At 39.6% G+C, this 22,354-nt stretch overlaps 1 protein-coding gene across 1 annotated transcript in view; it reads left to right on the top strand.

Annotated features, from left to right (window-relative positions):
* The first annotated feature begins 598 nt into the window (after positions 1 to 598).
* The window catches only part of stk11 (serine/threonine kinase 11), a 31,941-nt gene continuing 10,185 nt past the window's right edge, over positions 599 to 22,354 (top strand). Inside the window, exons 1-7 of the mRNA NM_001016533.2 lie at positions 599 to 1,015; positions 6,885 to 6,968; positions 9,857 to 9,946; positions 13,454 to 13,586; positions 13,661 to 13,797; positions 14,554 to 14,681; positions 20,750 to 20,807. Of these exons, the coding sequence (NP_001016533.1) occupies positions 717 to 1,015; positions 6,885 to 6,968; positions 9,857 to 9,946; positions 13,454 to 13,586; positions 13,661 to 13,797; positions 14,554 to 14,681; positions 20,750 to 20,807 (929 nt within the window). The 5' untranslated portion in view covers positions 599 to 716. The remainder of the gene's footprint in view (positions 1,016 to 6,884; positions 6,969 to 9,856; positions 9,947 to 13,453; positions 13,587 to 13,660; positions 13,798 to 14,553; positions 14,682 to 20,749; positions 20,808 to 22,354) is intronic.

The raw sequence follows: 22,354 nt of genomic DNA, 5'->3' as shown, positions 1-22,354 counted from the left end.
AAACTGAAATCTGCCCCTTTGTTTTACAAAAACACTGAACCCACAGAAAACAAAAAACTAAAGATGAATGCTATCTGGCCCAAGTTCGCACAAAAACGTTCCCTTTTAGTCAAATTCAGAAAAGAGGCTTTAATGACAGCAGGTATTGCGGGAGAACAGGAAAAATTGTCAATTTTTGTGTGTACCCTGGCACAAGATATAAAAAATAAATTGTACTTTTCGCCTCTTTTTGGAGTATTTTCTTATAATTTTGCAAAGTGCTGAAACTCCAGTGATAGCAATTGGGCTACTGCCGCCTGCACCCACTAAGTTAAACAAGGATGGCTCTGCGGGTAGTGGGCATTGCTGGCAACCACACGAAAAAAATAATTTTTCCTACATAACTTCAAAAAAGCAGAGTTCCAACCACAGGAAAACTTTAGGGACACGATTTAGTGTCAGCCTATAGCTTACGGCTTATACTGCTTGATACTTATGTACTACGTCCCCACCCCACATTCCCCCTGACGGCTACGTGTAGCGTCATTACGCTTATTTACGTGTGTGACGTCACATCTATCGCGAGATGAGACTTGTGATGTCTGTAGTAGCTGTCCGGCAGGAGTCAAGGAGCTAGACGTTAACGGCGCTGCGGGACTTTTGAACAGCGAACCGGGACTGCAGGCTGTACTAAGAAAACCGGGATTGTCCCGGGAAAAGTGGGACTGCAAGGAGGAATGCTGTGTCCTTCAAGTATGGATGAAGGGGGGTCACAAGAGATTGGCTTTTTGGGAGACCTGTCAGTAGGAATGGACACTTTCATTCACCGCATTGACTCCACTGAAGTGATTTATCAACCTCGCCGCAAGCGTGCCAAATTGGTTGGAAAGTATCTGATGGGGGACCTTCTGGGGGAGGGTTCTTACGGGAAAGTAAAGGAAATGCTGGACTCTGACACACTGTGCCGCCGTGCTGTCAAAATCTTGAAAAAAAAGAAGCTGAGAAGGATTCCCAATGGAGAGGCAAATGTCAAGAAGTGAGTTTACTATTCCCCTTCCCATCTCCCCATTTTTATTTTAAAGTGTTGCCAAAGGTAAGGAAATATATGGGAGGTTATACTTGAGAGATACTGTGTTACATGTAAAATGTAACTGTTATTTAATAAACCACTCTGGGCTATAACCATTGGGAGAGAAGCTTTGCTGGGGTCATTCATTAGGATCAAAAACTTAAAAAAAAGTTTGAAAGTTACCCTGCATTTCCTATGAACCTTGCAGCATGTAAAGGTTACCTGGAGACTGTACTCAACAAAAACCACAGGCAACAGATATCTGCTTTTAATCTGAGCATTCCCTAGTTTCAGGGGACATAGTGCAAGAGGCATACACATTTGCTAAGGGGGTGGCAGTCCCCTGCAACAACTATAAAATGGGAAGCCACAATCAAAAGAAATGCTCTGTGATTTACAGATCAGTGACATTACGTTATAGCAACATGAGACAAGTAGCCCAGTACGTTATTCCATTTCATGGCTTAAGTCATATGGTTGAATGTTGCAGTTGTCTACTTTAGATTGCATTAGATTTTTAAACCGTTTTTTTACTTGTCTTCATGGCATTAAGTTGTGTAGGGTGCTTTAATCCTAAAAAAAAGAAAAAGAAAAATTGGCCCTGCACTATAGTTTCAGGGTGCACAGTGTGTGATAGTAATCATAACTAGAAAAAATTCCTAAGAAGGGAAGACACACAAAACATTTTTCTGGCACACTGTATACCACAATTAAAAATTGTATCTTTATTTCATCACTTAAAAACTTTGGTTAAAACTTTTGGATAGAAAAAAAGTAAGAAGGAAAGTTAAAATCTAATCTCTATTACCCGGGCTAATCACAAAGTTTGTATCTACTGTAACAACCCTTAACTTCAGTAAACGCTACAGTTGCAAATCCCTTTAGGGAAATAACGATACCCGCTACAACTTTAATCCTGACATTAGAATGCCTATTATATGTCTGACTAATGAAAGACAATGCATTTTGGAGTCTGCTAATTTGTAGGTACCCATGCAATGTCTACTGAATAGGATGTAACGTTGTCCCAATTTTGTGTGGTAACTGACACTATTCCATGTATTTCCCACACTATTCCATGTATCTCAAATGCCTATGTGTCCTGTTACAGCAACTGAATTAAAGTTGATGTTTTTATGTGGGAAGAAAATTGTTTATTTTTTCACAAGTTGCAAGGCTGCAGTTTTTGTTCATGTCTCAATATAATCAATATACTTGTAATCACAGTACAGGTATAGGCTCTTTTAATCAGAAAGCTCTAAAATATGTTGACGTAGAACCCATTTTAAGCAAACTGTTCTTATTTTATTAATGAAATAATATGAAATAATACATATACTAAATGGTAGCTAGGTTGCATGAAACCATGTTGGTGGAAAACAATCCTGTTGTGTTTATTTAATATATTAAGGGCTATGGGCATTTTTAGTTGATTTTGATCCCTGCATTTTTTGGCAAAAAGAAGAAATCTCCTACTAACCAGCCTCCCAGACTCCCACCTCTCTCCCCTGCAATCAATTTTAAACTCTGCTGCCAGGATCCTCCTGCTCTTTCCTAAGAGGGAACCTGCTCAGCCTTATTTAAGCTCACTAGCATGGCTGCCTGTTAAGCAAAGGATAGCTTACAAAATCCTTCTGCTGACATTCAAAGCCCTTCACTCCTCTGCTCCTCACTACATTTCTTCACTGGTCTCCCTACATGTTCCTGGTCGTCTTCTCCGCTCCCCTCAGAGCCTCCGTCTTTTTACACCATCCACACCCACTGCACTCTCTCGTCTTAAACCTTTCTATCTCTCTGCTCCTTACCTCTGGAATTCTATCCCTGAATCCCTCCGTAGGGAAAACTCACCCACTCTCTTTAAGAAAAAACTCAGCTGTTACCTTCTGGAGCACTAAAACATTATTTTGCCCAGTCCTGCGCTTAAGGGCAAATGCCCATACCTGGTGCACTCTTACCTTCCAGTTTGTGCCTGTATGTTACCCAACCACTTAGATTGTAAGTTCTACGGGGCAGGGACCTCCTTCCTACTGTGTCTCATACCACATGGCACTTATATATATATATATATATATATACATACATATATGTATTTATTTATTATATCACTCGTCCTCCCTGTGTGTAATTTTGTATTCTGTAAGACTGTACAGCGCTGTGTACCCTTGTGGCGCTTTATAAATAAAGTTATACGTACGTACGTACGTACGTACGTACGTACGTACGTACGTACGTACATACATACATATATACATTTGTATTAATTGCCAATCTAGGCTTGGTTTCTAAAGTGTATGCTCCTTGTCAGCAGAAAGTAGCTGGATATGGCACCCACTAGCATCCCTTGTGCAACCTTGCCTTTGAAAGGCTAGTCTAAAGGAGCAGGGCCATTCTGGGGAGAATTTGTTCATCCCTTTTATTCTCTGATCTTGACTTTTAAAACAGTTATCCTCCAGTCTGTTAATCAGCTGACATCTGCTACATTGTTTTAAGAAACAGAACTAGAATTGCAGAGAACAGCCAAACCTGTAATGCTTTTTATACCAAAACATTTACCAATATATTTTTATTAATTTATATTGAAAAGTTGATAGTATTACACTTTGCTTCATTTTACACTAAACTGTTTTGGGGTGGATTTCTCTCTTTAAGTAAAATGAGAGGATGGAACAAGGAATCCTTTTTGTGTGTATTTGTGACTTTCTACAGAACTTTAAACTAAAGTAACTGCAATTTGTCCCTTGTAGGAAAAAACAACAACAAATGCCCATTAGTGTAAATAGCATACAGCCTTTACCCGTGTCAGCTAATCTGACATAAACATTTGAATGAAAAGTCAAACAATTTTTAAAACCGTATTTGTAAAACCAAAATAGGTAATCAGGGCATAAATAACATCTTTAAGTAAAATACACCCACAAGTTCCTACAAGGAATTTTTAGTGTCTACATACATCCAGGCTTTTAGTTGTCATAAGGGTAGTATTGAATGGGGCTGTTTATGGCACTTTAAGTATTGTATCTTTAAGTAGTCCACAAACTTTGTATTAAAGCACCTGAAACAGCCCCCATATATTTTCACTGCAATAACCTGACAGGCACTCATACCAGTGCTTTTCAGGCAATAGTTGCCTGAAAGTGGCACTGTTGTACGTAGAGAGCATATTAATTTTAACATTTTTAAGGGCTGTCCAAATTCCATATAAATTGAACTTGGTTTTTCTAATGGTGGTGGTCATTCTTATCGTCACCGCCCATATATTAACTATATGCCACAGAGTGCCTCAACTTTAGGACCGAATTGTCACTGCTCTCTTATACAGTGACTGACTCTTCATGCATTCTCCTCAGCATAAAAAACATTTTGTATAACAATGTTCTGTGGGCAGGAGCTTGTTGCTTCTTAGAACATATGTTTCCCCCACACTAACTTTCTGTTTGACAGTTCCCTGGGCAAGCTTGTTTTTGTTAGGATTGCAGAACTCTAAATAAGGGGATATTTCCACTCACTCTAATAGAAAACTTTTAACAGGTGCCAGTAGGATTTGAATACTGTGTGCAGAAGTGCACAGATATTGGCAAATGAGCTGCTTCAAGATTCATCTTGAATATGTATTATAATAAATTTCTTATCTTTACATGAAGAAAAGAGTTGTGCACATTGAAGATGAGTTTAAAAAGTAGTATTGTTTACCCAATGTGTGAATAAATATATTTGGGTCAAGCAAATTTCATTTTTTGTTAATAAATCAGAACCCAGATTTTATGTTTGCCTGGAAGTTTGTCTGTTAAAATCTCATAGCAAAACTGGAGTTCTACTTTAAAGGAGACGGAAAGGTAAAAATCACTGGGGGAGATTGTAATTGCTTTCCTTTTTCCCCAGGCTGGTTCTCCTCATAGGAAAAAAACACACAAGCCCGGGGTAGCTGCAAGCCAGCAATCCTCTTCTTTGCACCAGTTGCCCAAGCGCAGTAGAGTGAAAAGCCAAACTTTGACAAAAAAGCCAGCCTTTTCACTCTACTGCATACTCGCAGGCCTCGGAATCCAGAAGACAGAAAGAAGAGGATCACTGGCTCACAGCTAACCCGGGCTATTGTGTTTTTTTCCTCACAGAAGCACCAGCCAAGGGTAAAAAGTAAGCGATTACAATCACTGGGGGGTTCCTAACATTAAGCCGTGATTTTTACCTTTCCTTCTCCTTTAAATTGCATATTGGAGTACTCCGGCTGCAAAGTAATGATGCCTTTCATGCAACAAACACCTATGCAGATTTAGTAGTGGAATTATTATTTGTATAGTAGAATTATAATGGATATATTATTTTTATAAGTCATTGAAGTCATTATTTTAAGTAGCAGCTTAAAAGAGGAGTAGAGAGTTGTTCTAAGACCACTGACATACAGGTTAGATAACACAATCACCAACATCGAATCACACTGGTTCCATTGAACTATTTGGGTAGATTAAATTAATGCCTATAGTTCAATGGAACCAATGTGATTGAATGTTGGTGAATGTATTACCCATAAGGGCTTAAATGTCAGGGAATCATAAGTACCAAATCATTTATCATATTGTTTTCTGCAGTGTACATTATCCTGCATATGTGGAATCCGGTTGTTGTAAAAAATAAAAAAAAAAACAGTTTAAAAAAAAAAAATGTAATCTGTAACCTTCCTCTGCTCTTGTGCCTGCATTTGGCTGGTTGACAGACCAGATTGCCTGTCCTTCTTTATGGATAGCAGCTTTTGGGTAATGGCATTTTTATTGCTGCTATTAGAGGACACATTCTGTTAAAAAAAATATCACGCAGAGCAACCCTAAACTAAAAATTACTAATGCTTTGCTCTCCCACTCTTAACACTACTATTATATATTATTATTATTACAACTGTATTATAATTAACATATGCTTAAAATGCGCCAACATATTCCATAGCCATGTACAAAAAAAAGGGTGTGTACACCGAACATACAAGAATACTGTATTCAAAACAACCAATAACAATACAAGAGACGAGAAGGGCCTTTCCCAAAAGAGCTTACGATCCTGTACATTTATGATAGGAACTTATAATGTCTACTGTTGCCACATTTCCCTTTTTTTTATAGGTTAATTGGGCGGTTGTACATACTTGCTGAACTTCTTATCCTGTATCTTTTGCTCAGGGCTGGTCTTAGCATTTGCAGGGCCAAGTTTGGACCATTTTAATGGGGGCTCTCTGGCCATTGTGGTACTTTATGTGGGGAATGTGTCTTCATGATTTATTTTGTATGGGTTTTTGAATTATGCATTTTTTCTATTCTGCCACTTTTTAAGCTGTATTATTCTTGTTGTTAAATGTGTGAGTAATGCATTTGTGTTTGTTGTTGCATAATTATAATTTTTGCTATCTTACTCCTTCCCTACACTCAAACTCTTTCCTAGTGCATTAATTATTTTTTAAAGGTAGGCATGGCAACCCTTATTGGTGACACCCTGTGAGCATAAGCCCAGTTTGCTTGTTTGCTCATTGTTCTTTAAAAAGAAATATAATGCAAGTAAGAGTAGGGCCTGCTTTAGTGCTCTTACACATGGACTTTCGATCCTGCATTTCTCTGCAATGAATCTTAAATGCATAAAAAAAACTCTATTGCAAGGGAATACAGGACCGAATGGCCAAATATAAGGGCCCTAAAGCTGGTCATGCCCATACCTACACCCTTTTTAACCACAACTTCTGTTTCTTAACTGTTATATGTATGTATCTATGTATGCATGTGTGTATGTTGTGATATTTCGTCCTTCTATTTTATTGATCATGCAGGTACAATATTAGTAACCTGTCTTATTTCCTTAGGGAGATACAACTACTGAGGCGCTTGAGGCATCGGAATGTTATCCAGCTAGTGGATGTGCTCTACAATGAAGAAAAGCAAAAAATATATCCTTAACCGTTGAATGATATATGGTGAAGATGGATGAACAGGAGCTTCTATATTGAAAGGGAAAATTATCTCATATTGAGCGGCATATAGGAAAGAGAAAAATTACATTGTGTCTGCAGTATCACCCAATTAACCACTTGGCGTCTCCACTGCATTATCTATTTGAAAGGCTTTCTATATTACTCCTGTATTCTATATTGTTTTTCAGGGAAAAACCAACCAGATTGTGATCAGTGCCGCTGCGTGTGCCATCCCACCAGCGACTTACATTTTTGCCGGTGGGATGGCAGGTGATGGCAACTCGGGGAGATTAGTTGCCCGCGAACAGGGAGATTTGTCGCGGGCGACTAATCTTCCCGTGTGCCAGAGCCCTTAAGTAGATCAGACTAATAAGCAAGCAAAAAAATAAAAAAATAAATTTGAAAAAATATGATCAAACACCAGCTGTGCTAACAGCAAACATTAAGCTTTTTTTGATGTTCAGTTATGAAATGTTTTACAGTAAGGGCTGTGGCACACGGGGGAGATTAGTCGTTGAAATCGCGGAAGTTGCCCTGAGAGGAAACTTCTGTGATTTCGGGAAATCGCGGTGCCGCGTATGCCATCCCACCGGCGAAAATGTGAATCGTCAGCATTTCGGGGAGATTAGTCGCCCACAACAAGGGAGATTTGTCGTGTGCAACTAATCTCTCCGTGTGCTACAGCCCTAACTGGATACAGTAAGCAAAATGAAACAAGTTAAAGCTGGCTAAAATGTCAGATTGACTGTAATGCCATGCAGATGTACATCTCAAAACAAACATATAAACCAGAATAAGGTTTACAAGAAGTAAAGACAACAAGTGGTAGCTACAGAAAATGCAAGCTAGTACAGGTATGGGAATCCCTTATCCGGAAACCCATTATCCAGAAAGTTCCGAATTAAAGAAAAGCCATCTCCCATAGACACCATTATAAATAAGCAAATTATTCTATTTTTAAAAAATTATTTCCTTTTTCTCTGTAATAATAAAATAGTACCTTTATACTAGATCCCAACTAAGATATAATAAATCCTTATTGGAGGCAATACAAGCCTATTGGGTTTATTCAATATTGAAATGATTTTTAGCAGATTTAAGTTATGAAGATCCAAATTATGGAAAGATCCCTTATCCTGAAAACCCCAGATCCTGAGAATTCTGGATAACATGTCCCATAATTGTAGTGTATACCTCCAGGAAGGGTGACCGAGACTGAAAGTAGATAGCGATAAGTGCAGAACGGATTAACCCAGTCTTTAGCTACAGTGCTACAAGTTTGCTTCAAAACTGAGGAGGAAAACAAAAAAAGGGGGTGTATACAGAGAAGAACACCAAAATTCAAACCACTAGTGCTCTTGTGCTTAAAATGTAAAGCATTAAAATAGCCACAGACACCACTGGCTGCTATACATCATGAAACAAAGCCGTGTGTGGTAAAGAGAGATCAGTTTGAAAATAGGTTGTTGAACTGTAATGCTTTGCACGCAAACATTTCCTTATCTGGAGCATAGTACCAAGCAAACACTTCTGTTTATGGAGCATAGAACTAATTTGTGGGCATCACCCGGTACAAACAAAAGCAGTAAAGTTGCTTTACAGAGCATACATTGAACTGAACTCTTGTAAGTTTACCAATTGCCTGTCAGGCTATCCGATACTAGGGTAATCTGAGGAAGGCATAGGTAACACTGTGTGTGCGCAGCAAAAACATATTTGTCCTGATGTGGCCATATGGACCAAATTGCACTATCCTGAGAAACACAAGATTGTTGCACACAATTACCATATCATTATACCAGCATTGTGGGAAAATGTGCCACCAGAGGTGGGCTAATTGTGTTATACAGCAGATGAAGTCCCATCATCTGGAGGGGCCCCAGTGAAAACAAAAAGTTCAGCAGGAGCAGAATAACAAAAAACATGTTTAGCTATTGGCTGTAATGTTTGTCCACTATCAAGGGCTGTCCTTATAGAACACCTGTGGTTTTTCAAAAGCACATGTACAAGCTCCTATGTTGTGTACCTAGCCTGGTGTTCAAGTCAATCTGTGACAGATCTAGATTTTTAATCCAGTATATGGGTGATCGACAGAGGAGCCTTGAACCTTATCCCTGCAAGTCAGGCAACCAGTACGTTTGTAGAAACCAAAATTAGGTAGAACCCCTAGCCAGGAGCCAGGTTTGGGCTAGGCTAGGGGACAAAGTACTTAACCATGAAAATATATCCCAAGCTGCTGGTCTTTCTATATACAGCAATAGGTTTATTAATCCTTGTAAAAGGCAACATGTATAAATGTCCCGTCTGTTCAGCAATGTTGTACTTATGTAAGTGCTTTTACTGGATAAGGTGTAAAAAAAACAATGGTAGTTCCATTGCATTTCGCAGTGGATTTCAAGGATAGCAATTCCAATTGTGTAAACTGAGAAACCCTGTTCATCTGGCTTTCAATCATTAATGTAGACATGGGTCTTGCTTTGTTGGTTTGTTTATTTTGTCTCTGTATCCCCACTTTGGTGAATTCCCCCCTAAATGTTTCTAGTTTTAATTCTTATAATGCCAAAGGACACCTATTCTGGTATGACACCCTGAAAGGCGACCATGCTACTTTTGTTTGTGAGGGTGATGCACTCACCTATAGAGTGCCACACTTTAGAGATGGATGTGCTCACTTGGTGTTATGCGTGTTGTTTTCCCTAAGAAAGGTCCACTTGCTGTGATCTCGAAATTTTGTTTTTGCATATTGAAATCATTTTTTTTGCAGTGCTTTGGGAAAATGTAGGATTATTATAGATAAACAACATTAACACTCACTACCTTTTCAGTTTCTTTGCCATACATCTTTTCTTTAACTATTGCTATACGTATATGGTGATGGAATATTGTGTTTGTGGGATGCAGGAGATGCTGGACAGTGTGCAGGAAAAACACTTTCCTGTATTTCAAGCCCATGGGTATGTATAGTATTTCTGTTTGTAAAGCACAATTTGTTAATCTGTATTAAATATATTTCATTTTTTAATTATTTTCCAAAATTGTTTTCTCTACTCTTTGGAATGCCTCCATTATTTGCCCACTATGACTTTTTTTATAATATGCATTTTAATCATTTCTTCTCTTTGCTTTAATTTCTTGCTTTTCTAGCATATAGCCACCCTAAATCCCCTCTTCTGCCAGTTCTTCTTTTGGACCATAATTACATGCATTTATGATATTTTTTATGCTCTTGACTTGTTGGAATTTACTTCACCCTGCCTCTACTAGATTGCTTCGCTGAGTCATGTTACTTATGCTTGCTTCTACCTGACTCTCATAGCCAGGCAGCCTTTTGAGTTAATGTTAACTGATTCCTGTGCTTTGCTAGTATCCTGTTTTCTCTTATAAGCTCTTATGTTCTGTTGTATTGTGATCTTGTGTTGCGATCAGTGATTCTGATGTGATCTTGCAGCATTATTTCATTTGCTTTACCTTTTTTTGCCATTGTTTTGATACTTTGGCATTTAGTTGGTATTTTCAGACTGTTTTCAAGATTGTAGTGGTATTGTAGCATATTTCTGCATGTTTTCTCAAGTTTTTATCCACTAGTTTTTGCCTTCCCTTGTGTTCTTGAGATGTCTAGGTGTGTGAATTGTGTACTACCTGAACCTTTTTAAAGGGGTTAATTAACTTCAAATTAGCCTTTGGTACAAGCCTCCAAGTCAGGACACTTTAAAAAATGAAAATAAAAAAAAGAATGGGATTGTCTGCAAATAATTTAAACTCTAGATTTAGTTGAAAATATTACAAAGAACACATAGCAATTGTAAGACTGAGAAATGTTATTGTTTTCTGAAAGATAGAAATGCTTATTTTGATGCCAGCAACAAGCAGGTTGTATAATGCTGGGTCTTTTAGAAGTAAAGATGGGGAGAGACACTCCACTCTATAAAACACTGCACAGGCAAATATTGCAAACATTTAATAATGTTTCTCAACATAAAATTGCAAAGAATTTGGGGAATTCAGTATCTACATACACCATCTATAGTACACAATATCATTAAAAGATTCAGAGATTCCAAAGAATTCTCTGTTGGCAAGGGATAAGGCAAATGCTATTGGATGGGCGTGAACCATGGGCCCTTAGGCATCCCTGCATTAAAAACTGGTATGACTCTGTAGTGCATGGACTGCATTACTGCATCAGTAATTTCTAAATGTTTTTATTTTCTTCTAAAATGAAAAGAAAAACAATATATTAACACGATCCAGAAACATCACCATTCCAGATGGACTGAGGCAAAGTGGAAAACTATCTTGTCTGATAAATCAAAATTTTAATTTTTTTTTTGGATATCATGGACACCATGTCCTCTGGCACAGTTCAAAAGGCAGCATCCGTGATATTATGGGGGATGAATTAGTCCACATGGCATAGGCAGCCTGCACATCTGGGAAGTACCATTAATGGTGAATGATATATACAGGTTTTGAAGCAAAATATGCTGCCATCCAGACAACATCTTTTTTAGGGAAAGGACTTGCTTATTTCAGCAATACAATGCCAAACCACATTCTGTACCTATTAAAAAGCATGGCATAATTAAATGAAAAATACAACAAAGGTGACCTGAACTGTTGAGCAGTTCCAGTATTTTAAAAAAATATTTTCCTGGCATTAAATTAAAATGAGCATATATATTTCAGGATTAAAAAGTTCTCTGTTTCAGCATTTGCTATGTTGTCTTTGTACTACTGAAAATCATTAGATTCTGGTTTTATTGACGTATTACACGGTGTCCCAACTTTTTTTTTTTTTTTTTTGGAAATCGGCTTGTATGATAAATTACGACAGTTTGAAACCTTTTAAAAAAAGGTTTATTTTGTGGAATTGTTACATAGTTACATAGGGTTGAAAAAAGACTAGAGTCCATCAAGTTCAACCCTTCCAAGTAAACCCAGCACACACAATCTATACACTCACATACATAAACTATATATACACAACTACTAATACTAACTGTAGATTTTACTATCACAATAGCCTTGGATGCTATGCTTGTTCAAGAACTCATCCAGGCCCCTCTTAAAGGCATTAACAGAGTCTGCCATTACAACATCACTAGAAAGGACATTCCACAACCTCACTGCCCTCACCGTGAAAAAACACCTACGCTGCTTCAAATGGAAGCTCTGTTTCTCTAATCTAAAGGGGTGGCCTCTGGTGCATTGATCGTTTTTATGGGAAAAAAGAACAACCCCTATCTGCCTATAATCCCCTCTAATGTTTTTGTACAGAGTAATCATGTCCCCTTACAAGCACCTCTTTTCCAGAGAAAACAACCCCAACCATGACAGTCTAACCTCATAGCTTAAATATTCCATCCCCTTTACCAGTTTAGTTGCACGTCTCTGCACTCTCTCCTTGCTCATTAATATCCTTCTTAAGGACTGGAGGCCAAAACTGCACTGCATACTCAAGGTGAGTCCTTACCAGGGACCTATAAAGATGCAAAGTTATGTTTTCATCCCTTGAGTCAATGCCCTTTTTGTACAAGACAGCACTTTATTCGCTTTAGTAGCCACAGAATGACACTGCCTGGAATTAGACAACTTGTTATCTACAAAAAGCCCTTCTCCATTAAAGATACCCCCAATACACTACCATTCAGTAGATAGTTCACGTTTATATTATTTCTACCAAAGTACATAACTTTGCACTTGTCAACATTGAACCTAATTTTCCAGTTTGCTGCCCAATTTTGTCAAATCGCTCTGCAAAGTGGCAGCATCCTGCATGGAACTTATAGTTTTGCACAGTTTTGTGTCATCAGCAAAAATAGAAACAGTACTGTCTATGCCCACCTCCAGGTCATTAATAAACAAGTTAAAAAGCAAAGGACCAAGGACTGACCCCAGCGGTACTCCACACAACAACAACACTGGTCCAATTAGAAAATGTTCCATTTACCACCACTCTTTGTAATCTATCCTTCAGCCAGTTCTCTATCCAATTACAAATATTATGTTCAAGGCCAATATTCCTCAATTTGATCATTAACCCTCTGTGAGGTACTGTATCAAACACAAAGTCCGAGTGGATGACATCAACTGCCATTCCAGCATCGAGGTTCCTGCTCACCTCCTCATAAAAGGCGATTAAATTAGTCTGGCAAGATCTGTTACACTTACGATTAACCTTTTTATTCAGCAGCTTTCCAGTTTGACATTTCAACCCTGATTGCCAGGGATGAATATACCTTAGCAATAAGGTAGTGGTTTGAATGCCAGACTGAAGATTGTGAACCTGAGTAGATATATAAGTAATACAAAGTAACAGCAACAATACAGTTAAAGGCTCACAGAGCAATCTTTTTGACTGTTCTGTAAAGTTGCTAAGAATATGTTATTCTAAAACATACTAAAAGTTACCTTAAAGTTGAACTAGCCTTTTTAACACAATGAACTCTTTTGATCCACAGTTATTTTTGCCAACTCATTGATGGTCTGGAGTACCTTCACAGTCAGGGAATTGTTCACAAAGACATTAAACCAGGGAATTTGCTGCTAACAACAGATGGGACACTCAAAATCTCAGACTTGGGGGTGGCAGAGGTATGTAGCTGTGGATTATTTATAAGAGATCTTAAACATTTGGCCATTTGACTTTTTTTTTTTTCCTTTTGCAGGCTTTGCACCCGTTTGCTGAAGGTGATACTTGTAGGACCAGCCAAGGATCTCCAGCTTTTCAGCCTCCAGAGATTGCCAATGGCCTGGATACCTTCTCAGGATTCAAAGTGGACATCTGGTCAGCAGGAGTAACGCTGTGAGTATCTACATTCACCACTGCACTTACTGTGGACGACAGCCATGTTGACACCTGATTTGTTAGAAAATACTATTTGCTTCAGCATGTAGCTATGGACTATTTTAATTAAAACAAAGCTGGTTAAGGGGCCAAACTGATCATTTTGAGATGCCATTTTGATAGAAGATTGTTCAATCCCATCAAATTTCTGTCTGTCTGTCTGGACTCAAAATCCTGTCTACTGAAGCATTACATTGGCACCAGTAGAAGGCCACCACAGAAATTACCATATTTTTGTGTAACTTTCAATTTCTTTATGCTCTAGTCACTTGGCCCATGGGTTGCATATGTTAATAAGTGTCTAAAGGTGCCCATACACCTGTTTGGCGACTCCTACGGGTGGGCGATATCGGGAGAATCCAGGCTAAGGCAAAGTCGGTCCGGGGACAGCATCAACGAGCCGATGTGGTCCCCGATCTGACTAGATTTTCTAACCTGCCCAATTGAGATCTGGCCGATTTCAGGCCAGATATCGGTTGGGCAGGCCGTCTGTAGTCCCCATACACGGGCCGATTAGCTGCCGAATCTAAGGGACCGATACCGGCAGCTAGAATCGCCCTGTGTATGGGGACCTTAGCTATTTAAATATGTCGCCAGCTATAGATCTTATCTCAGCACTTTCATTAAAAAAAGATAAGAAATTTGTATTTCTTGAATATTTCATTTATATGCAACAGAACACACTCTATAAACACATACTGTTTCCCTGCATAGGTATAATATTACCACAGGACTGTATCCATTCGAGGGGGACAATATATATAAATTGTTTGAAAACATTGGAAAGGGAGACTACTCCATCCCAGAGGAATGTGGACCCTTGCTGTCTGACTTGTTAAGAGGTGAGAAATAACGCAGGTCAGATTTAAAAGCGGAACAGTTATGTCTCATGTGGCCCCCTTCAATTTGCTGACTAAAAGGATAGAGCGATGCAAGAGAGGACATTGTGTTCTAGCTATTATGTTAGCTATCTGTTCACTCCAGCCTCTATATATTATGTTTTTGGCTAACTACATTGGAAACATTTGTTTATTTTGTTCAGCCTATCTCTAGTTTGATTTTTACACTAAACTGTTCCTTTTAGGGTAAGAACCCAGGGATTGAGTCGCCAGTGATTGATCTCTGCTTTCCGCTCCGAAAAGACTTTCCACCGGCAACAATAGGAGTCGTTGGTGGAAAGCCCTTCACATCTCTTCATTTTCCAATGTTGAGCAGACTTGCCTGCAGGAAGAAAATTTGCGAGATTTCGGATTACTGAAGAGATGTGAAGTGCTTTCCACCGGTGACTCCAGTTGTTGCTGCGGAAAGCCTTTTTGGAGCAGTTTGTTGTCCGTGATAGATCTCTATCAACTGCTCAACCACTCCGTGAGTTCTTACCCTAAAATGAAAGTTTTACCCAACTTGTTATGTATGCAGTAAGCATACCCTCACCCCATATAGGTTTAAAATCAAACATTTTACTTTTTAAGGGTGATGGCGCTTGGGGTGTTTATGCTTTCACTAAATCTACAGAGCTGACAACAATACGTCCAAAAATACCTTTGCATTGAAGTCATTCTGCGGGTAATGCCATTTAAAACAGGTAATTGTGCAAAATTGCCTCCCACTGCATTCTGTGATTCAAATGTTTTACTGAGAAGTTTAGCTCAACTTAAATGCAAAGACATTTTCAGATGTTTTGTCACCGACGCTGAAGGAGATTCAAGTGGGTGATAAAATGTCCTGTTGCTATCACACTTAAAGGAAATGTAAAGTCTGTTTCACTGGGGGTGCCAAAATGTTAAGCATCCCCCAGTGAAATAAATTCCTACATTTTCCCCAGGTCGGTGCTTTTGTCAGAAGAAAACAGCAACGTCCTGTGAAAAAAAGTGTTGGGTCTGCATTTTACTTACCTTTCTACCGGTGTCCCAGGCATATTTCTAATAATATACAATGTGTATGTTATATATATTTATTAGGGATGCACAAAATGCCCTTTTTTGGATTTGGCTGAACCCCTGAATCCTTCGTAAAGGATTTGGGCGAAAACCAAACCGAATCCTAATTATGATATGGTAATTAGGATTTGGAAGGGTTACATGTCGCCGCGCAGAGACAAAAAGTCACTGACAGAATTTAAACTTAAACCTGGGTGCTAGAGCATAAGTCCATATAGAAAAGCAAAAAAAAAAAAAGTCATATATATAAATATATATATATATATATATATATATATATAAATATATATATATATATATATATATATATATATATATATATATATATATATATATATATATATATATATATATATATATATGAACAAACAGAGCACATCCTATAAATGTTCAAATGCCCAGGGTGCTGGCAAAAAAATAATTATAAAGACAGTGAGCCGCATACACACAGGGACTTTGCAAAAAAACAACACGTTTATTTAGAAAAAAAGGTCCAACGTTTCGAGCACCAACTGTGCTCTTCCTCAGGGACAAACAAGGTTTGTTTTTCACTCCAGATGAAGGTTTCTGTGTGAGACCGAAACACTGAGTAATAAACCTTTCTATTTTTACATTTACATAAAACCTAGGAGTGCTGTCATTTGTTTTGGTACTAGCACCCAGGTTTTGTTGTTATATATCTCATTATCTTAATGCCCTCTTAAAGCCATTAACAGAATCTGCCATCACAACATCACTAGGAAGGGCATTCCCCAACTTCACTGCCCTCACTGGGAAGAATCCTCTGTGCTGCTTTAAATGAAATTCCTTTCTTTTAATCGAAAGGGGTGGATTCTGGTGTGATTGTTTTTAAGGGAAAAAAGTTCCCCCGCTATCTGTCTGTAACGCCCACTAATATATCACAGTCTATTCTCATAGTTTAAATCCTCCTTAAATCTTTAATAGCTTTTTGTTAACTTTCTGCTTCCATGACCCACCATGTCATAGCTCAGGTGTTGCTTCAAATAAGGCAGCAACAAAATGGTTTACATAGGTCAATAGTGCTACTCAGACTGCCAAAGTAAATGTTATTCATTTTATTGTTGATGACAGAGCAAAGCATCACTAATACTAACGACCATTGAAAAGAGACAGGAATTATAAATGTATGGGACCCGTAACGTTGTCAATGTTATTTGGGGACACCACACTTCGGGAAAGAAGTGACTAGGTGTGCGTGTGTCTGTATGTGTGTCTGTCTCTCTCTTCTATACCTTCTCACAGTTGTTTATCTCTTATACTATAGAACAGCTCTATTTCAGCATACTAAAGTAAACATCAAGAAACAAATGCTTAGCAGGCAATTAGCTTGGTTTTAGAATAAGGACGCTTTATTTTAGTTAAGAAAGTGGAGATGAGTGGGGGGGGGGTGCTAACTGTTTATATTAGAGAAATAAAGTATGTAATGGAAACACAACTTAGATGGATGTGCTATGTGTATAACATTATTTTACTCTGAAGAGGGCTGATATGCATATTCTTTATATTGTGCTACTTGTGCACGCAAAGCTGTACAGTAGAACAGTACATGGGTCAATGCAGTATTGAAGTGCAAACAACTACAAAGTAGTTACATTCAAAATGATGTGTTAAAAGAGAAGAGTGGAAAGAAGGCAATTCAGCCCTCTGTGCTGCCCTAAGCCAGTTTACCCAAAGCTACCACCCATCCGTGCTTATGTTTTAGCATTACAGTGGGTTGATGGAGGTCCCCAAAAATTTTGATTTAAGACTTGGAAGTTACCAGGAGGAGCTTTCTGTTGGTAACTTGCAGGGTTCAGCTGACTCAACTTGCCTCATGGCAAAAGCTCCCCTCGTCCTTGCCCTGTAAAGCTTAGAGTAGGTTGTTTATGGAAATTTTAGACTATACAAGGTTTGTGGGATTAAAACTTTTCGTGGTAACGACTGACCTTATTGCATGAGCATGCTTTTGTAAATCAGGTACAAAGTGCAGTAGAATTTTCAGAGTGGGGATTGTGTCAGGTTCTTTATATACATGACTACTTCTACAGGTGTAGGATCTTTTATATGGAACCTAAAAATTTCTGAAATATTGCAGTGCAGACAAGTCTTTATTTCTGACTAAGCTAACATAAGTACATGTTGATGGCAAGGCATTCCTAGGGTTTTTGTAATAGTTTATATTCTTATGGTATGGCACTCCATATTGTAGGATTTCATATGCAGAAAAACCTTTAAACCTCACCACTTGACCAAAGCCAGGAAACCGATTTTAGTAGTTAAGATGACCATATACCCTCCACTGTTCCCACCCTCCACTGATGTTCAGGGCTGAATTGTCAGATATGGAGGTAGAAACAATAGTGATTCTACATCCACCTGACAATTGAACCCTAAACACAGATTTTGCTCCAGAGCCTTCAGTGGCGCCCAATCAAAGATTTTTGTCCCGTCCAATCGACGAGACGACTGATATTCAAAGCTTTTGCAATATCGGTTGTTCGTTGATCTGGCATACATGCACCAAATATTGTACGAAACCTAGTTTTATAGAATAATATCGGTGTGTGTATGGACAGCTTTAGTTTGTGGGGAGAGATTTAGATGCAGGTGAGATCATGCGGGCAGCAGCAGTGAAAATTGAATTTAGTTAGTGGAGATGTCATCCTGGGAGATCAGCCAGTAATATGTTACAGTAGTCTATCCTGAAGAGTATGAGGGCTTGGACCAGGGTTTTAGTAGTGGAGGGGCAGAGGAAGCCATGTATCTTCACAATGTTTCTTAGAAAGAAGCGGCTTATTCTGGTGAGGGATGCAACGTGGGCTGAGAAAATAAAAGATGGGTCTGGGGTGACACTCAGACACCTGCCTTTGAAGACTGAATATAGGGTGACATTTTCAACTGTAATGTTAAACAGAGGGAGGGGGCTACGTTAAGGTGGGAATATAAGCAGTCAGTCTTAGACATGTTACGTTTAAGGTGGCAAGAAGCCATCCAAGACACAATGGCAGTGATGCAGTGTGTAATTTTTGCCTAAATAGCAAAAAGAGAGAGAATGTAAAGGGAGAACGAAGAGGCCCTAAAACAGACTATTGGGCACCCAAGAGATCAACAGGCGGAGAGGTAATGTTTGGAACTGTAATAATGAAGGTACACATAGAGAATAAAGGTGGCCATACACGGGCCGACTATAGCTGCCGATATCGGCAGCTAATCGGCCCGTGTATGGGGAGAGCAGAGCGGCCTGGCCGACCGATATCTGGCCTGAAATTGGGCAGATCTCGATCGGCCAGGTTAGAAAATCTGGTCGGATCGGGGACCGCATCGGCTCGTTGATGCGGTCCCCGATCCGACTGCCCCATTGCCGCCCATATAATCCGATCGTTTGGCCCCAGGGCCAAACGATCGGATTATTATTTTTTTTACCTAAATGGTCCCCAATATCGCCCACCCGTAGGTGGGCGATATCGGGGGAAGATCCGCTCGCTTGGCGACATCGCCAAGTGAGCGGATCTGCTCGTGTATGGCCACCTTTAAGGTGGCCATACACGCACCGATATTATCGTACGAAACCTCGTTTCGTACGATAATCGGTGCGTGTATGGCATGTCAGTCGTACGAAACATCGTGAGATCGCCACGTGTATGGCCAGCTTTAGGAGGACTGCTGATACCACGTTTAGAGATGTATTAAAAGAAGACAATGGTCAATTGTATGGATTACTGCAGAGTAATCCAGGAGCATGGCTAATGGATATCGTTGCACATGGATATCGTTGATGACCTTCACTAAAGCTGTTTTAGTAGAGTGACCTGTGTGGAAATGCAACTGAAATGGGTCAAGTCGATGCTTGGAATGCAGAAAGTTCAGCAAATGAGGGCAAAGACAGGAATGAGATTGGCCTGTAGTTATCAGGGGAAGTCAGATCAAAGGAAGGCTTCTTGAGTATAGGTAGTGCATGTTTGAAGGTGGATGGAAATATACCAGTTAAGAGGGATGAGTTGAACATGTGTGTTAGTGCAGGAACAACCGAGCAGGACAAATGTTTTAGGAAGTTTGATGGAATAGGATCAAGGGAGCAAGTGGTGGCTGGAAAGGGGGAGAGCAGCTTTGACACTTTATCTTTAGGGCTCTGGTACACGGGGAGATTAGTCGCCCGCGGCAAAACTCCCTGCTCGCGGGCGACTAATCTCCCCGAGTTGCCTTCCCTCTGCCATCCCACCGGCGAACATGTAAGTCGCCGGCGGGATGGCAGACGCGGCGGGGCGATTTCGGGAAATCGCCGGAAAAGCCTCGCGAGTCTTTTTCGGCGATTTGCGCGAAATCGCGCCGCCGCGTCTGCCATCCCGCCGGCGACTTACATGTTCGCCGGTGGGATGGCAGGGGGGAGGCAACTCGGGGAGATTAGTCGCCCGCGAGCAGGGAGTTTTGCCGCGGGCGACTAATCTCCCCGTGTACCAGAGCCCTTAGTGACTGGGAGGAAGAAGTCAAAGGGTGCTCTAGGAAGCTTTGTATGGATGAGCAGAGAGGCATACGAAGAGACAAGATGATGCTTTGGTGTATCAAGGCAACTTTGAATTTAAAGTGGTTTTTAAATTGTTGGGCTATGAAAACAGGCAGTGATTGTGTTACAGTCTGGGGTTTGAGCAGGGAACTGAACAGAAAAGAAAAAGGTTCCTTTGCTTGTTTTTATGCTTGTTAAAGAGTTGAGAGAAGTAGGATTGTTTAGCTTAAATAGAGCAGTGGTAAAGCAAGAGAGGAAAAGCTTGTAGTGAAGAAAGTCAGGATACACACGGCATTTTCTCCATAGTCATTCAGATGAGCAAGTGCAGGAGCAAAGTAGGCGGGTGGTGGTGTTTAACCAGGGTCTGGGATTTGAGGCTTGTTGATGGAGAAAGAAGAGGAGAGTTTATTGTTATCTCCTGTCCAATTCCATGAGGGGTATATTGAAACAAACTTGATATACTCTTTTCCAGGCATGTTGGAGTACGACCCAGCAAAGAGGTTCTCAATACAGCAGATCCGTCAGCACAAGTGAGTTTAATCACAGTGGTTTCAGCTTCTCAGTTTGTTGCCTGTGTAAATCTTTTCACCTTTGCTTCTTTTAGTCTTTCTTCTGACACCTTTATTTCTGCTTTTGTCCCTTATCTTTCTTCTGCATGCTGTTTTGTGCCATGTTCCATCTTTCTTGTTTGTAATGTACACACCCTCTCCTTTCTTTTTCAATATTTTCTTCTGGCACCCCCTTCATTGGGTTTTTTTTCCTGGTATCACACAAGTCTCATCTTTCTGTATTCAAACCACACTTAGCTACTCTATTTTCATTGCATGGATATCTCTCTGCTTCCTGCCCTTCCCCCTACTTTCTGCGTCACTGTGTATTCCACTGGAGACTGATGCTTCTGCATGCAGGAGCTGATATAAGGATTTTCTCTGGCGTGCAGGAGAAAAGTAGCCTTAAATTTGTAGCAATCCTGATCTGCTCCAGGGCAAATCACGTTATGGCAGAGATGTAGTTTTCTCTATGGGGCCATCTACAGAAGGGGCTGTCTGCATCACTTAATCCTTCCAGTCCACCACTGGACACTTTTGGCTGAATCTGACAAAGGAGTTGAAGGGGTACCCCTCTCCTATCCTATAGGTGCATGTGCATTAACGGTACTGTACATGTGCACACATGTTTTGTAGGTAATATTGCAGATGCAATAATACACAGATAATTGAGTATTGAGTTACTGAATTTCTCTTTTGTTATTTCTGTTTGGTAGATGGGTTTGGGGTGGCATTCCAGGCCCTAAGCAGTTCATTTCAAAATAGTCAGCACATACAGGCCCCTTTCCACCCGAGCTTGTATCATTAGGTGGCTTAGAGAAAAGGTCTTGAAAACCACTAGGTTTGTGCCTTTCATATATTACTCTGCTCTCCTAGTTGACATTGTCTTTCATATAAATAGTCTCTTGCCTTCTTTGGTCTCCACTCTTCAATCTCTTTGTCCTTTTTCCCTTATCTTCATCATTTAGTGTTACGGCCATATAGCTTATGTTGCCATCCTTCCCCTGGTAGGGTGAGGTGGGGCTAATATAGTAACATACAGAGATTGTAACTATGTTTTTCCATCTTTCTTACCTTTATATATAATCTGTTTTTCTCCTCAGGTACATATCAGGCACTAATAGGGTAAAAGGGTTGAAGGGTCACATTCAGTACATTTTTTGTTTTATAGTATATAAATTATATTATTTTGTGATAATCAATGAATCTGTCCTAGGCTTCCTCTTTCTTTCTGGTTAATCTATTTCAGTGACATATATCAATATTTGATTTAGAAACACTCCCTTTTGTTTTTTCTCATTTGTTGCTTTGCCACATTGCTCTACCTCTTGCTTTACCTCTTTTAAGGTTCCTATTAATCCATCTTTTTCAAACCTCTCTCCCTCTCTAGCTAGACTTGTGTTTCCTTTTGGTGACAGGGTTGTTATAAGATCCTGTGTGACTCATCCTGAGCGTAGAGAGATGTGCACAATAAATGCAAAAATCAACCCCCCCACTTGGTTACCACAGCAACTGGGTCACTTCTCTGT

The sequence above is a fragment of the Xenopus tropicalis genome, chromosome 1 (genome assembly GCF_000004195.4).
Source record: "Xenopus tropicalis strain Nigerian chromosome 1, UCB_Xtro_10.0, whole genome shotgun sequence".
Classification (NCBI taxonomy): domain Eukaryota; kingdom Metazoa; phylum Chordata; class Amphibia; order Anura; family Pipidae; genus Xenopus; species Xenopus tropicalis.
This window is presented reverse-complemented; position numbering and strand designations above follow the sequence as displayed.